At 37.9% G+C, this 16395-nt stretch overlaps 1 protein-coding gene across 1 annotated transcript in view; it reads right to left on the minus strand.

The window, feature by feature from the left end:
- The window catches only part of GAS2 (growth arrest specific 2), a gene marked incomplete at both ends in the record, with an annotated part of 77754 nt that overhangs the window by 35584 nt on the left and 25775 nt on the right, over window positions 1-16395 (minus strand). Inside the window, 2 exons of the mRNA XM_080345858.1 lie at window positions 3476-3539; window positions 15265-15406. Coding sequence (XP_080201984.1) covers window positions 3476-3539; window positions 15265-15406 — 206 coding nt within the window. The remainder of the gene's footprint in view (window positions 1-3475; window positions 3540-15264; window positions 15407-16395) is intronic.

Raw genomic sequence — 16395 nt, forward strand, 5'->3', positions numbered from 1 at the left:
ATAGTCCTTGTAAGTGTTTCATATTTCAAACCAAAGCTGTGGGAAGAATTTATACTTTCCGCATTGCACTATTGTGCAATAATAGATACATACATTAATGAACAAGTATAAAAATATAATGTAATGCTGTCATTCCAAATTAATAAAGAGAATGAATTTAAATGTCATCTCTCTGTTGATCAAATTTACAAGAAATACTGATTTCTTCAACTTCTCTCTCTGATAACATATTTGTTGGTGAATGACTAATTTATAAACAGCACTAGGCCTCAAAAATTGCTATACCATGTAGGACACATTCAAGTTCAGTACATCTTATTTTTCCATAGTGTTTTTTGGGTTTTTGTGTGTTTTGCTTTGCTTTCTCCCCCCTGCAACAACATCCTATCAAAGTACTTGACAGCTTATATGTTCTGTTAGCATTAGTCAAAGAAATCCACGTGAAAAGTGATTAAAGGTTATCCTGGTCTCAACTGTTGCACTGAATTTACAGATAAATTGAGATACAGCCACTATTTTTTCGGAAGTGGCTAAAGCTTTTTCTAATTGATTTTTGACAGCCAGTCTGCAGATGGATTGAAAGATTTCCTTCTTCAGAGAAGGATTTCAGCTTGAAAAAGTTATCATGCCAGGCAGGTTTCTCATAGCAAACTACTTGCGTAAATGAAACCGTATTTTATTCTGCAGCAGAAAAGCCCAGAGCCCAGATGCAGAACTGTGCTGACCTATCTGGCTTAAGATCTGGACACTAAAATATTAAGCAGTAACAAACATATTCTGAAAATCTAAGCTTAATACCATAATAATGTTGAAAGCGTACAGAGAAAGGGCACAAGCGCATATACGGTCTTTTGTATTTTCATAGTAACTTCTAATTTAGTAAGACTACTGACTAGTAAATTAATATAAAGAAAACCAAAACCCAAATCTGTGCTTGTATTGGCTTCTAACTGGTGCAGTCTGCCTAATGAAAAGTCAGCCAACACTGGAGCAAGCACTTATATACAATCCATTTATTTCCTGTCTGTCTGCAGATGCCGACAGGCTGTAAATCATTAAATTCCCCCCGGGCTCTAAGCCTACACCTGCACACAGCCTTACTCATCAAATAAAACCCTTCCACTCTATGCAATGCTCCTTCTTTGCTTCTACTGCTTTTCATAATCTCCAATTTTTGCCATTGTGGCAGATAATTTGTTTCCAGTACTCTGAAGTCTTCTGGGGATGAGATGAAAAATAAAACAAATGAACAAACAAACATATGCACTTTTTTTTTTCCCCCACGTATTGTATTAACCTGAAGCGAAGTTGCTGGAAAGCTGAAATGGTAAAAAAAACCCCATCTTTTCTAGGAGGGGTAGAGGTGCAAATTCTGGTCTGGAAGGTATGCTGACAATTTCCTTTTCTGATCTTTTCTAGCCTGTCTTCTCATAACTAAAAATGAAGCAGCACTGGACTGTAACATGATCTCCAACAGCCTTCTGAGAGCACCACTTCCCATTTTTTTCCAAGGAAAAATTGAATACAATAGCAGAAAGATCCTGAAATTGCTCAACAGTAATTTCAAAAGACCTGCTGGGGTTGTTTAACCCCCCAGAGTTTAAAGTTACTCAAGAACTTCATTCTTTCTGCAGAAAAGATAATTTAGCTGTTTTCCACTGTATAATCTCTCTTGAAACACACACACAGACAGCATATGTACATCTACTTGCAAACAATTACATTTTCCATGAAGTCTTGATTACGAAGATTACACAGATTGCACAGTGATCGATTCTGTTCTCACATCAGTTTAGTTGAAATGATTCACCCTGACTTTAAAATACTTGGGAGAACGTCAGACCTGTGCAACTCACTGCAACAGCCCTGTGTATTGTCAATGCTCCTTTTCTTTATTCTTAATGGCAACAGGTTTGGGATTAAGGCACAAGTGAGCAGGTATGGGGTTTGTCTGAGGTGGTAATAGACATGTATTATAAATAAATATAAAGATATTTTAAAGGCAAAGGGATAGATATGTATAATAAATGAAAAGATGGTTCATTTATTTGTTCAGTATTTGTTTTCATGCCTGGAGAATATCCAAAACATGGATGCTTAAGGCAAATATGAAGGGTAAGATTTTATCATAATTCCTTTGTAGATCTGTTGAGAAGTCAAATCTCATCGCAGAATGAGATTAATCTAACTCCACCAACACTGCCTGATCACTGAGCAGCATTCCCCGAGGAAGCTGGATCCCGTCAAGTAATCAAGCTGGGGCAGACATTCCTGAGAGCTGTGCCCTGGCTGTGCTGGGCATGGAGTCTTTGGATGTTGGAAGATCTCTCCCCAAGCCAGGGATCTTGAAAGCACAGTTTGTTTGCTCAGCTCAATTAAGATTCATGAAAATCAATGTCACTAAGCCCCTACAGATCAGAAGACTCTCTTATTCATGGAAAGTGATTTTTGTTTTGTTTCCATGTCAGACTGAATTCAAATTTTAGAGAGATAAGAAAACTGGAAATATTTTTCCGGCCAACACTATTCCTATGCAAACTTCCACTGATCACAATGGCTTTTCTGAAACTTGACCGAGACACAAAGTTAAGCAACTTCCCAATTGAGGTTCTTTCATAAAATACGAATATCCATAATGCAGTTTAACGTGGAAATACTAATTCTTAAGGTAGGGGTAAACACAGATCTCCTGCATGTTCCTTGTAATCACAAGGAATTCTTCTGAAACTAATGGAAGTATTTGAATAACAGGGCACTCCAGTTCCACACACACGTGTGAATGGAACTTCAATTTACATGCAAGACTGGGCAGCAGCAGAAATGCTGCACAGCTATTTTATAGCAAATCTTATGTGCTACACTGATTAAATCTGCATCTGCAAAAGAACCCAAAACAAAATAAAAACAAACCCCACCACACATTCTAATTACTGTCATTGTTTAGCAAAAGCCACCATTGTCTTGATAGCCAAGGTAACAATACCGTGTATTGAGGGTCCAGCTTAGCTGGAAATATCTGACAGAGATGGAACACAGATGGTTAATTCAATTCTCATCTTGCTTCTCTTGCCAAAAATCAGTGTTAAGTTTATTTACATAAATGAGGTAAGAGTCACTGTTGCTTAGATCACATTTAGGTCATCCAAAGACCAATTTGTTATCAGTAAAGTTAATGAAATCTCAGTTGTTTACAGAGAGACCTGACTGTTAGCAGGAGAAACAGCTCAAACCTCCATTGAGAAAACAATCCTCAACTCTTCCCCCTTCTGAGGATACCCGAATACCTTCACTGAGATGATGGTACAGAGATTTTGTTGTATTTATTAACAGCTGTGAGTGACGTCAAGACAGGCTTTCTCCTTGAACCCAATGAGCACAAAAGTTCTCTTGAGATGTGCCAATTTAGTGAGTCTCTCAATAGCCATTGCTCTCAAGAATGTAAATATTTCTGCATTCTTTAAATATTTTCACCTACCTTGCTGCAATCCTTCCAAGTTCCAGCAAACAAAGGCACACTTCTCTTGGCTGCTTGTGGAGAACTGGAAAAGCAAAACGAAGATGGAAAACATTTATAACTAAAAGCTATTTTAAAGATCTTAGTGATGAATGGAACCTAATCATCGACATTTATAAATCTTGACTCAGATAAGACTTGGTTTTCCTTGGCTTGCAGTGGATTTTTACTGGAATAAAAAGGATGGGATTGAGGAATGGTTCTCAGAGTGCAGATGATTTAGGAAGTTCCCATTTAGTTTTCCTTTTGTTCCTTTGAAAATACCATTCTAAATCTAAACCAATGAGTAATTACTTGGGCTATTCGGTAACCTGCAAGCAGATCACATTTATTTAAAAATAATCAAAAGCTCTGGCAGAACACAAAAATTAGCAGAATGTCAAAAATATATAACATTAAAATGATACTCCTCTTTGTAGAAAGAGAATTCCTGTCTTTTGTCACTATTTTTCTTAGCCTATTTAAATCACAAAAATAACAAAACTGCACTAGCAAAGATATATCTCATTATAAATATGGTCCAGCATTCATTATACATCTACTTTTAAAGAAAACATGAAACTAGAATACTTCAGGAATTCAGCTCATCATAGAAAAATCCCCAACCTAACAAAAATCTTTTCTTCTCTACATATATATGCACACACACGTGCAAGTTTTGGTGCCTGGCTTCCACACAAAACCTGGAGTTTTAAGCTTCAGAAGCAGCTAGACAGCATGAACTTCTCATTAAGAAACATCACCATAATCCAAGATAATGATTTTTTTACCACAGTTCAGTTAGGTGATGTCCTGCAGAGAACTCCAGCAAAATATATAAGCAAAATCCAAAATGAATAGATGAGTAAAGTCCCATGGCTGCTTGCATATCAATTCTCCAAAAGTCAAAAAAAAAAGAGGAAAGGAAATAAGAAATAGGAATGATGAGTACATTGTCATCTTCTGTCCAGATATATCTATTACCCTCATGTTGTGAATAAACTTCCAGTTCTTAAAATTTCCAAAACAGTAAAAAGCTTTGTACCTTATACTTCGGATTGAGTTGACAGCAAAAATAATTGTGTGAATATTTGTATAATCAGAAAAGAGAAACTGCAGCAAAATTACTTTGTTTTTAATAAGTTAAGGTCAAGACATCTGCTATATAAACATCTTGGTTATCTAAAGACTCACCTAACTCAAATGCATGAGGGAAAAAATACCATACCTGAAAAAGATATTTCAATGTCTAGTTAAAGCTCTGCAAGTCATTACTTTGTCTTATTTTGTATGTATGAGACCCAGAACAGGAATCCATAGACTTAAACATCTCTAAAAAACTAATGCATACTGGGGCAGATCTTCAGCTTTCACAACTTCAACTTCCAGCTCCACTGACTTGAATAAAGCTCTGGTAAGTTGTGTGAGTTGAATGCTCATCCCAATGTCTTTTCTTAGTGTATATGTAGCACCTTGAGACGTATGGATTCTTCCCCTCAAATCTCATCCAACTATAATTCCAGAAGTGAAACTGCAAAGCATGAAAACTAAAATGGCACTGCACTAGGAAAACTATTTTTATCCTTTAGCCAGCTGTTCTTAAGAATAGAAAAGATGCAGACTTGGACGTTCAGCTCTTCTCATTATTCTTCCTTGTCACACCACAGTAATTTTATGAAACTGGATTCAATGATCTTTGTGGGTTCCCTTCCAACTCAGGACATTTTATGATTCTATGAAACATTTACCTTTACTCATAATCAGTATTTTTGAAGTGTTACATTCATGACCCTAGAAATGTATTCCACTGCTTTGGTTCTAAATCAGTTGGGATTGCCTCAAAATAAAACTCGGTTTTTAAGAAATAAGGCATCCCCCAAATACAATGGAATAAACATTTTTTAAACAGTCAAAGGGAGTCCAATATTTCTGAATTGCAATTCACACATATGCACATCTGAATGACTTTGGAAGGGAGAAGAAAAGGAGCCTCAAGTAATATTATTTGCAAAAAGATTCATAAATAGAACTGGAAGAGGATTTGATTAAGAAAGACAAAATGTTTTTCTGTCAATGCTTAAAGCTCTTTGACCCAAACAAAATTCGAAGTCCTTTAGCAAATCTGACTCAACATAATCTAGACACATTTCATGCATTTCACATGGAACAACGTGCCACAGTGAAATTGTTGTTAGAGGATGAAGAGCTGTGCAGGCAATAACCAACCACAAGAACAAGCATTTGCTCATCTGGTGAGAAGACGGTGACACAGCACTTCCAACAAGAAAGTGTTAGCATTCCTGAGGACTATACCAGCATATGTACTTGGCAACTTCAGAGACAAACAAATGTTATTTTGTATACTGCAATACCCACTGGAAATAATTGAGATTCTCAAAGCAAAATTTTCATTTTCATTGTTCCGGTTAATGGGCTACCAGCTCGCAAGAGAACCGTCTGGAGTTACAGCAGAAGCCACAGAGACACAAGACAGCATTTCCACAGCTATCTTGGTCCCAAACATTCAGGATAACCGTAATCTTTTGGAACAAGCAGCCGTTTTGAGTGCCTTGATTTCTGAGTACTTACTTTGAGATACTTTGTGTCTGGTGCTATTTCACAATAACTGAAAGAACTGGGTATTTACAGTCATTTTCAAAAGATTGCCTCCTAAGCTTTTATTTTAAAAAAGCTACCTTTCATTTTTTTCCACCTAGAGTACAGAAAGAGAAACATTACTTACGCTTCTTTTCTTAGGTTTACACATAGTAGTTGAGTTAATATTTTTGAACCACTTCAAGACTTCTGGTAGAAGAGATGGCAAAAACTATTTCAGAGGCACAGCATAGCAAAATCACTTATTTCATTGTTTATAATAAGCATGTCACTAAAAAAAGAAAATGTGTAGAAATCTTCAGAATTCACATTTAAATTCTCACTGTTCTGTAATTTAAATTCACATTTATATTCTGACCGTACCGCAGTTCATGGCTAACTACACTACGCACATGTACACAGTTTTATAAACATGGAATTGTGCACAGATATATGGTAATAACTAATCATTTGAGGACTACAGGCAATTTGGAAGAGACTGGTTACAAGTTCAGATTGGAATGTAACACCTGTAACCCATGGTATTCTATTGTATTGTATTCTACAGCTACTGTTTCCTGAATTCCTTACTATAATCTATACTAATAGTTGCATTTCAGTAGTAGGCACCACCTCAATTTTTTTACCTGACCAGCTACTCAATCACAGATACTCTACAAACAGGCATTTGTTAACCAACGCATTTTCTGCAACTGTAGCAATTTATACACATAGGAAGTACTAGGAGCCAAAAAGTTATTCTTAAAAGCCATGTTCATTCTACCTACAACTATGTACACAATTCACTGCACATTATTTAAAGTCTACACTGAACACATTGCAACTCATTTCCACAACAGTGCTACTGTATGCTGTGAAGAATTCAAAGAAAAAGCAAAAATGAAGACTTCTCCAACACTTCCATAAGGTGGAAGTGTGGGCGGGAAATAACCTGATGAAATTTAACAAGGGAAAGTGTAGAGTCCTGCATCTGGGCAGGAACAACCCCAGGTTCCAGTATAGGTTGGGAAACTACGTATTAGAGAGCAGTGTAGGGGAAAGGGACCTGGCAGTCGTGGTGGACAACAGGATGACCATGAGCCAGCACTGGGCCCTTGTGGCCAGGAAGGCAAATGGCATCCTGGGGTGTATTACAAGGGGGGTGGTCAGTAGATCAAGAGAGGTTCTCCTTCCCCTCTACTCTGCCCTGGGGAGACCCCATCTACAATACTGTGTCCAGTTCTGGGCCCCTCAGTTCCAGAAGGACAGGGAACTGCTGGAGAGGGTCCAGTGTAGGGCAACAAAGATGCTGAAGGGAGTGGAGCATCTCCTGTGTGAGGAAAGGCTGAGGGAGCTGGGCCTCTGGAGCTTGGAGAAGAGGAGACTGAGGGGTGACCTTATTAATGTTTATAAATGTATAAAGGGTGAGTGCCACGAGGACGGAGCCAGGCTTTTCTTGGTGGCAAACAATGATAGGACAAGGGGTAATGGGATCAAGCTGGAACACAAGAAGTTTCACTTAAATTTGAGAAAAAATTTCTCAATGAGGGTGACAGACACTGGACCAGGCTGCCCAGGGAGGTTGTGGAGTCTCCTTCTCTGGAGACATTCAAGACCCACCTGGACATGTTCCTGTGCGACCTCACCTGGGCGTTTCTGCTCCAGCAGGGGGATTGGACTAGATGATCTTTTGAGGTCTCTTCCAAACCCAAACATACTGTGATACTGTGATAAGGTAGGTGATATTACTGTCCTTATCTTATACATGGAAGTATAGATATAAAATACAAAAAAAGCACAGTTATGTAGGTGCTGTTTTTAAATACTTACTGCCTGAACTCCAGGGCATTTTTGAGTTTCTTAATACTACATTTTGTGTGAAAGCAAAGCCAACATAACTAGCGATCCCATTACAAAGCCTGATATGGACCCTCCCACTGCATGTGGGACCTGACACTTCTGTGTCGCTTCTTCAGACACCCTTCAGTAGAAATATCCAAATACTGTCCTTCAGCATCTTCCATCATTGTCCAGATATCTTCAGATTTTTGCAATAAATGAGGCTTGTGAGGAGAAAATAACATACCAAGAAGAGTTTCCTTCAGTTCATGAACCATACCATACCAAGATGTTGGAAGAGCAAAGTCCTAAAGAGAACACAGCAATTCTAGGGGGAAAAATAGCCCATGACCACATAAAAAGTTGATATGTGTATTATAACAGTTTAATGGTTGAACTAATATAGTATAGTCAGTCTTAGTTATAGCCCAAGTACTTCACTTTGCAGTATTAATACAATTTTTATATGCAATTCCCTGTAATTTTTCACACTTTCATATATGAAAGAAAACAATATTCTTGGAGAATCACTGGCCAGTGCTCCATTATCAAATATTAGCAAGGTGAATTGTCTGAATAGGTGACTATAATCAAGTACCAATTTGGAAATGTACAAGATACATGAGCTACACAGATCTACTGCATAAGACAACTGGAAGCATCTGCCTTGCCAGAGAATCTCACTGACGGTATTTGCTTGACAAGAAACCAGTGTGAAGATTTGGAAAGAGTGCATACAAGTCCAGCTTATTTTAAGTGTCCTGACAGCTGCAGACCCTTTTGCTTTGCATCTCATTCATATCAAATCCTCCCTATCTGCTGTTCTCATTGCCTGCATCTTTTCAAGTTACTTCCAGTCACTCTCTTTGAACAATCCTTCTTTTTCAGCTCCTAACAAGCTTTCATCCCTGCCCTTTTCTAGCTAGAACTTCTTTCTCCACACTGGTTCCATCTTGTTGCTGCCCCTTCCTCCTGTTACAGGAAATATCCTGATCACTCACCTCCCTTGGTCCTCCTTCCTTGTACTTCATTTGTTTCCTACCTGCTGTTCATCACATTTCTGCATCCTTCACCGCTCCCATCCCCAGTGCCTGGATACTCCTGGGAGCAGCAGAAAGAGCGGAGAACCAGCCTCTGCTGTCAGTGCAGAGACCCAGATTATCCATAATAATAAATGAAAGGTTGGGCTGGATATGGGATTTTGTTTGTTTTGAAACCAGCAGAATGCCCAGCCACAATACAGAAATAAACTTCTTAGACCTCCCTGTCAAGTTTCAAGCCTTGGCTCCTAACATTTTTATAAACTGCTTTTAGTGAAGTCAGTTTTTCTTCTAAACATTATTTTTTTAGATATATTGGGCATAGCTGAATCAAAAAAGTGAATATGATTTCTGATTCTTAAACAATTTTTAGCTAACTAGAAGCAAAGAGATTTTCCAAAGTGTTTCAGTCTTCATTATCCTGGGCTTCCAATTGCTATCAGACTTCTTACATGGTTTTGGGAAGACTTTTCAAAAGGTTGATCCTTTGATCATTCTTCCTAATATCTTTCACTTTCTACCTTAATATTTTTAATACTTTTTCTTCTGATCCTACAGTTTGGGTTTTTTAAACATTGCTTTGACAACAATTTGTTCAACTTATCCCAAACATATCCTTGCTTCTGTGTCAAAGAGTTATACTATGACATACTTTAATCAAGGTGTTGTGTTCCCCCATCCCTCATTTCAGCTTTATCACTTGTGGAAGCCTCAAAACAAAGTTTCAGACAGTACCTCTATGGATAGTAAAGAGTTAATCTAGAATGAACATAGAGATCACCTAAACACTAAAAATTTAGTGGAATTCATTAATTTAAGATGCTAATCCAATGGTTATAACACAGTATCCAGGATGCTTCTATAGTCCTCAAAATAAGACATAATCAACAATAGTATGAGTTGTTTAGTTAAATGTTGTGAAAGATGGGACAAAGCCTTATTCTGATGCAACTACATGTGAAACTTAACATGCTGTTCCAAGATGTAGAGGTGTCACTGCGAAAGACTGGTCAAAATATTTCCATCTTATAATATGAAATTAGATAGAGTATTAATTTAAAAAAATAATTTGTCCCATGCATAAGATATTTTAAAGCAATAAACGTTTACCTGTTGTTTTTTTTTATTTGATTTGTTTGTTTGTTTTTACTTTTTAAAAAAATAACATTAGAGATCAGAGGTGTTTGTGTGAAAGTCTATTATTTACACTAAAATACTAGATGCCTTTGTTTAGAGAACCTGTCTATTAAACTCTATAACCAATAAGTTGCATCAAAAGAAGTCCATGTCACATTGTGTGTACACACGCACATTTACAGAATACACAAGCACAAAACATTAATACAACAGTATCATCCAACAACTCCCAAAACAAACAACACACATGAGCATGCTGTCACTCTCGGTGGCAAACCCTTTTCTTGCTGGGTGGAGTCTTTCTCATGGAAGAGATGCAGCATATGCACTGGTTCCAACTCCTACAATCATCCAACAACCCTATGTTACCAACAAAGAGTTCATCACTTAAGCTTTAAGTTCACTTAACTAAAGCAATCATAGAAAAACTTATCATTCTCACTATTTGGCCAAGAAGAGTTTTCTTCGAGCATTACACTCTTTGGCCTTGAGCACCAAAATTACAAATATCTCCACCAAGAATGCTTCCAGAAGTTGAATTACTGTAGCTGTATGGATCTGCTGCCCTAAAACCTACAATGGGAAACTTACAAAATGTACGTATCATGGGAACAGAGGAGTTATAGTGTTATTTTTCTTAGATTGAAAAGAGTTAATGCATTATCTTCCAAGTCCTAGACATGGGACAAATTTTGATCTATGAGATATCTAAGAACCTCATTCAAAGACAGTGTGTCTCGAGATTTGCCCAGATGAAGAAAATTTGGACTTCAGAGCATAGGTTTTGGTATCAAAGCAGCTAATCCCTTCTTTAGATACACTAACTATAAAAACAATAACTATGAAAAGCATGGTAAGGTGGTCAATGAGTGCAGGGAGCAGGCAGTCACCCCCTATCTTACAGCATTCAAGTTCATCCTTACACACTGTGTTGCCGTATTTGGTGCAGATGCTCATGTTTTTTTCTGCAGTTTATACAACAGGCACAGTGTTCACCTTTTCTTTGCTGAGAGATTAGCTCTGAGAGTCTCCTGCCATGTCTCTGCGTTAAGTGCAAATGGTAAAATACATATAGATTGCTATCAGTCAGCTCTGGCTGCATTATAAGTCTCTATGGAAAGCGATATTTCCAATTCGCTTGTATTTAAAACTATGTTAAGGTGCTATAACATTCAGCAAGACAGACTGCACCATATTATACAGTACTAACTGCAAGTTAGTTGTACAGTTACATTGTTTTAAAACTTTTGAGCTCTGTATTGATCTTTTTCAAGGACTTTTAAATTAACTCTGTGGATTAGAAATCATACTTGTATCTATCGGGATGACAAATACCACCTTTTTCTTCTCTTTGTTTTCAAGACTTTGATCCTGTTTCCTTGTTTAGCTCAGCTAGATATCCCAAATCCAAAGCATTTGAACCTGTGCTTAACTTCAAATTATTAAATCAATTACTAAATCAGTCCACAAGTGATGGACAAAGACATAAAGCAATGTTAGTAATTCTACTCACCTGCTCATCTGGATCAGCCCTAGAATGTTGCCACTTTGCAGTACCAAGCTTCTAGGAACACTGAAGATTCCCATTAAAATCCCTCACCTGTGAGCTCCTCAGGCACGGCCAGCACCGCTCTGCTATAGTCTCTGTTTGACACAGTTCCATCCTAACCACAAATACCTTCATGGGACTTCAATCTCAGGGCTAAAAAAGTGGGTGTCGGAGGCATTGGTGTGCAGTTACATTTACTTTATTTCCGAGACTTCAGAACTCATCAGGATGAGAATATATTTTTAAGCAATTAGAAATAATAGCCATTAATAATTTCTTAGCTAGTATATATCTAATTTTGCTGATCTCTGAATAAACTTGGAACTTTTTTTTAAAAATCAGGAGTGTCATAAATCCATCATTCCAATGTTTCAGTGTAATAAGTCTTCAAAATTACTCTTCTGTTGTTAGAACAGAAATTTGCCAGAAAAAGGCCTCAGGAATGCTTTATGTGATACAATGGCATGAAGAAAATATCACTGTATGCATCCAGTTAAATAATACAGTATTTATATACAATAAGGCAAGCAGAACACAGCAAAAGGGAATATAAAACTCAACCCAACTAAGAACATTAAGACAGTAAATTTCCTCAATATAGAGAGAAAATAGCTGCTTTATCACTAGCAATTTACACATCAATACAGGTTATTAGACATAGGAAAAAAACAACATAAAACTCAGTTACCTCTGTAACCATCATTTCACCACAACTATTTACTATCAAAAAAAGAGCAGACTTCCATGAGGCAACACAAACACTTAGATGGCATTCACACATGTTTCTCACCACTTTGAATTTTGCCATTACTTACCTTTGCTGAATTTTTATTTCCTATGCAGTGAAGAAATGATTTGTGGGAGAGAGGGGAACATAAAAGCCTTAGATTGGTAACTTTGTGATTCATCATTATTTCTAATGCATTAGGAAAACCTCAAATGAAATCAAAACTTTTGAAAGTTGTCGTTCAAACCAAGGAAGAATAGTAGCTTCTATTTTTATCATTTTTAGAAATGGCATAGTCAATATCCCAGTTCTCAAGTTCAGAAAAAGAAGTCAAAATATTATCAAGTCCTAATCCTAGTTCCAGCACTGTAAGTCTTTTCAACAGGTACATTCACTGATGACACCAAGCTGGGAGGAGTGGCTGACATGCCAGAAGGCTGGGCTGCCATCCAGAGACCTGGACAGGCTGGAGAGCTGGGCTGGGAAAAAAGTACTGAAATATAACAAGAGCAAGTGTAGAGTCTTGTATCTGGGCAGGAACAACCCCAGGTGCCAGTATAAGTTGGGGAACGACTTGTTGGAGAGCAGTGTAGGGGAAAGGGACCTGGGGGTCCTGGTGAACAGCAGGATGACCATGAGCCAGCACTGGGCTCTTGTGGCCAGGAAGGCCAATGGTATCTCGGTTGTGTTAGAACAGGGGTGGTTGGTAGGTCAGAGAGGTTCTCCTGCCTCTCTACTCTGCCCTGGTGAGACCACACCTGGAATATCGTGTCCAGTTCTGGGCCCCTCAGTTCCAGAAGGACAGGGAACTGCTGGAGAGAGTCCAGTGCAGGGCAACAAAGATGCTGAAGGGAGTGGAGCATCTCCTGTGTGAGGAAAGGCTGAGGGAGCTGGGGCTCTGGAGACTGGAGAAGAGGAGACTGAGTGGTGACCTCATTCATGTTTATAAATATGTAAAAGGTCAGTGTCAGGAGGATGGAGCCAGGCTCTTCTCAGTGGCAACGAACAGTAAGACAAGGGGTAATGGATACAAACTGGAATACAGGAGGTTCCACTTAAATATGAGAAGAAACTTCTTCACAGTAAGAGTGACAGACACTGGCCCAGGCTGCCCAGGGGGGTTGTGGAGTCTCCTTCTCTGCAGACATTCAAACCTGCCTGGACACCTTCCTGTGTAACATCATCCAGGAATGTTCCTGCTCTGGCCGGGGATTGGACTGGATGAGCTTTCGAGGTCCCTTCTAATCCCTGACATTCTGTAATTCTGTAATTCTATAAACAGTAACACTGAGAGAAGGGAAACAACAGAACCTAGTTTTCAACCAGTGAAGAAAAAAATGAGTCACTAATCAAACAAATGCAATACAGACATATCTGGTTTGTGCACTCCGTACCTGGGCTATTTCATTTTGCTTTTCCAAGCGAGGAATTAATCTTGAACATTAAGTTTCCAGGTGCGTTTGCACTCAGTGTTATATTGTGGTAGGCAAAGCACCGTGTATGTGTAAAAATTAACTTATTCAAGGAATGTTGGTATTTTAGTTATGCCAATTTTATCTCTAAACAAGATCTGGTTTTTTGAACAATGCACAAGAAAATTCTTTATAAACACACTCTCAGTTACACAGTTAACCTATTATTGGAACAATGGAAAACTGCTGAGTTTATCACAGCAGTAAAAAGTCTAAATTCATTTCAGTGTTGGATTAACCACAGGTTCTTCTGTTTATCTCAGACATCAGAGGCCTGTGTTTCCTTCCTTCCTGTGTTCACAAGTTTCTTTGTCCTAGGCTATGTCCAACTTCTCCATAATTTCAAATCTTTGGAAATACAATTATTGTTTATATTCCACATGATTTACCACATCCAATAAAAAATTCATATTCAGGATTTAATTAACAAAACAGAGACATATAACCTCCTTGCAATCTGTAATTTGTATCTGTGATACTAATTTCTTCTCTGCCAAGCACTTTCTCCTGGGGATATAAAATAATTTGACTACAAAAAACTCACAGGATAAAAGCAGACAAATGAAAAAAATGGCTTCAGAAATAGTTGTGCTAGAAGAGCAAGATGGTAAAAGAAGGGGAATAGGTCACTTGCAACACAGATAAGAATTTCAACAGGGCAAAGACCTTTTGAGCAACAGAACAAAGAAGCCTCTTGATTCAGTTTGTTCATTTGTCTTCCACGGAAACTGAGCTGTCTATCATCACAACTGCTTTACACTTTCATCTGAGTTCAGAAAACAAACATTTGATTCTCTTCATTTCATGATATTTGGCTGAACCAAACTCTCAATGTAATATTCATAAGTTTTCCTTTGAAGAGAGAAAAGTGAAAATGCTGAAGAATAGGTCCTATTAGAACAGTGATTTCCTAAGCAGTCCATTTCTTTTGATGGAGCGCCCTGAAGTGCTGGTGGATCACCTGGAAAAAAGGTCAGTACAGGATGCAGAGAAAAATTGCATATTTTCTTGCCACCCGAGCAACCCATTGAATCTGCACAAATAAATAAATGTCTGCAGCCAAAACGGAGCATGCACTTGTGTCCTGCTTTCCTGAAACAGGAAAGAATCATCTACACATTGAACTAAAGCACAGCATTTCATGATCAAAAAACGTGTGCAAGGTGAAAAATCATCTGTGTGCAAGAAATCATAGCAGGTTTTTTGTCTCATTTAAGCTCCTCTTAAAATTGAGTTAAATGGATTTTAAATGTTGTGTACTTCATTTGTTCATGCTTCAGATAAGTGACAGAATTAGCGCAGTCAGACACAGGTCAGATTTGGAGTCAGGATCTACTAAGAGAGTTATTCTGCCTTTCAAGGCAGAACACAGTTATTTTAAATTACCAGCTACTATGTAAACAAATACATACCCAAACCTTCTGACTCAAACAGGCAGGTATCATCCACTCCTACATCTCTGCACCAGGATAAGAAATTGGCTGTGTTGTCCCGTGCAAAAAAAGACCCTGAAGGAGCATTGGCTTTGCATGGAATCTTCCGTACTGGTAAGGTCTGAAAAATAGAAGTTCTCTGTTGAGATAATGATACATACTAGCATAATATTTAAGTATTATGAAATCAATACACAGGTTTTGCCTAGATGGGTGATTGCCACCAACATAGTTCCTTGTCCATTAAAAAAATCCAAATAAAGAAGAATGAGAAGCGAATTCAACAGCAGGAAGTTGTCAACCACAAAGTCACAACAGGCTACACAATGTGAAGTTCAGAGCTGAATCAATATTAGCAGCTTCTTAGGAACAGTAGGACTGTGAGTGACAGCAATTTGGGGATTTAGTGTCTAGTCCAGTTCACTGCATTAAAAAAAATCCAACAAATAAAATTATAAAGGCAGACTTTTAACTAGGAACAGAGCTTCCCCAAAATTAAGGATGAATTCATTTCAGATCTACTAGTTCCTAGACCTGTGTCCAAAATTCTGGTTTCAACAGCCCAAAGTAATTGTAAATGTGGAGAGGGAAATAGACAGAGGAGTAGGCTTCCCAGTACAACAGCTGCTGGTAGCATAGTAACGTCAGTATTTAAAGACAGTTTAGAAACAGTTTATATATTATTTTATATTAGACATATGACAGCGGAAATGTAATTGCAGAATACATCCACACGCACAGAACTATTCATCTCTATATACCTGATAAACCAAATAAACTCCAACTAGAATGGCTACAGGGATCAACACCATTCTACTCATTCTATCAGTATGGCAATGGGAGCTTATAAATTGCTTTAGACATACACACATGCCTTATAAATGTTTAGACCTATTCCTCAGATCACCATCTACCTCTTGTTCCCCAGTGTTTCTTATTCCAATTGCACTTCTTTTTACATTTTCCTGTTCTGCAAAAATCATGCTTCTGTTTCAAAATATTTAAAAGGAAACATTAACACCTCCCTATTTTGTATTCTCAGAAAATACTGACTGGTTCTATGTGATATTTTACAGAAAAATCCAAGTAAACCTTGTGTCATGAACACAT

Source organism: Nesoenas mayeri (assembly GCF_963082525.1).
Source record: "Nesoenas mayeri genome assembly, chromosome: 5".
In the NCBI taxonomy this organism is placed as follows: domain Eukaryota; kingdom Metazoa; phylum Chordata; class Aves; order Columbiformes; family Columbidae; genus Nesoenas; species Nesoenas mayeri.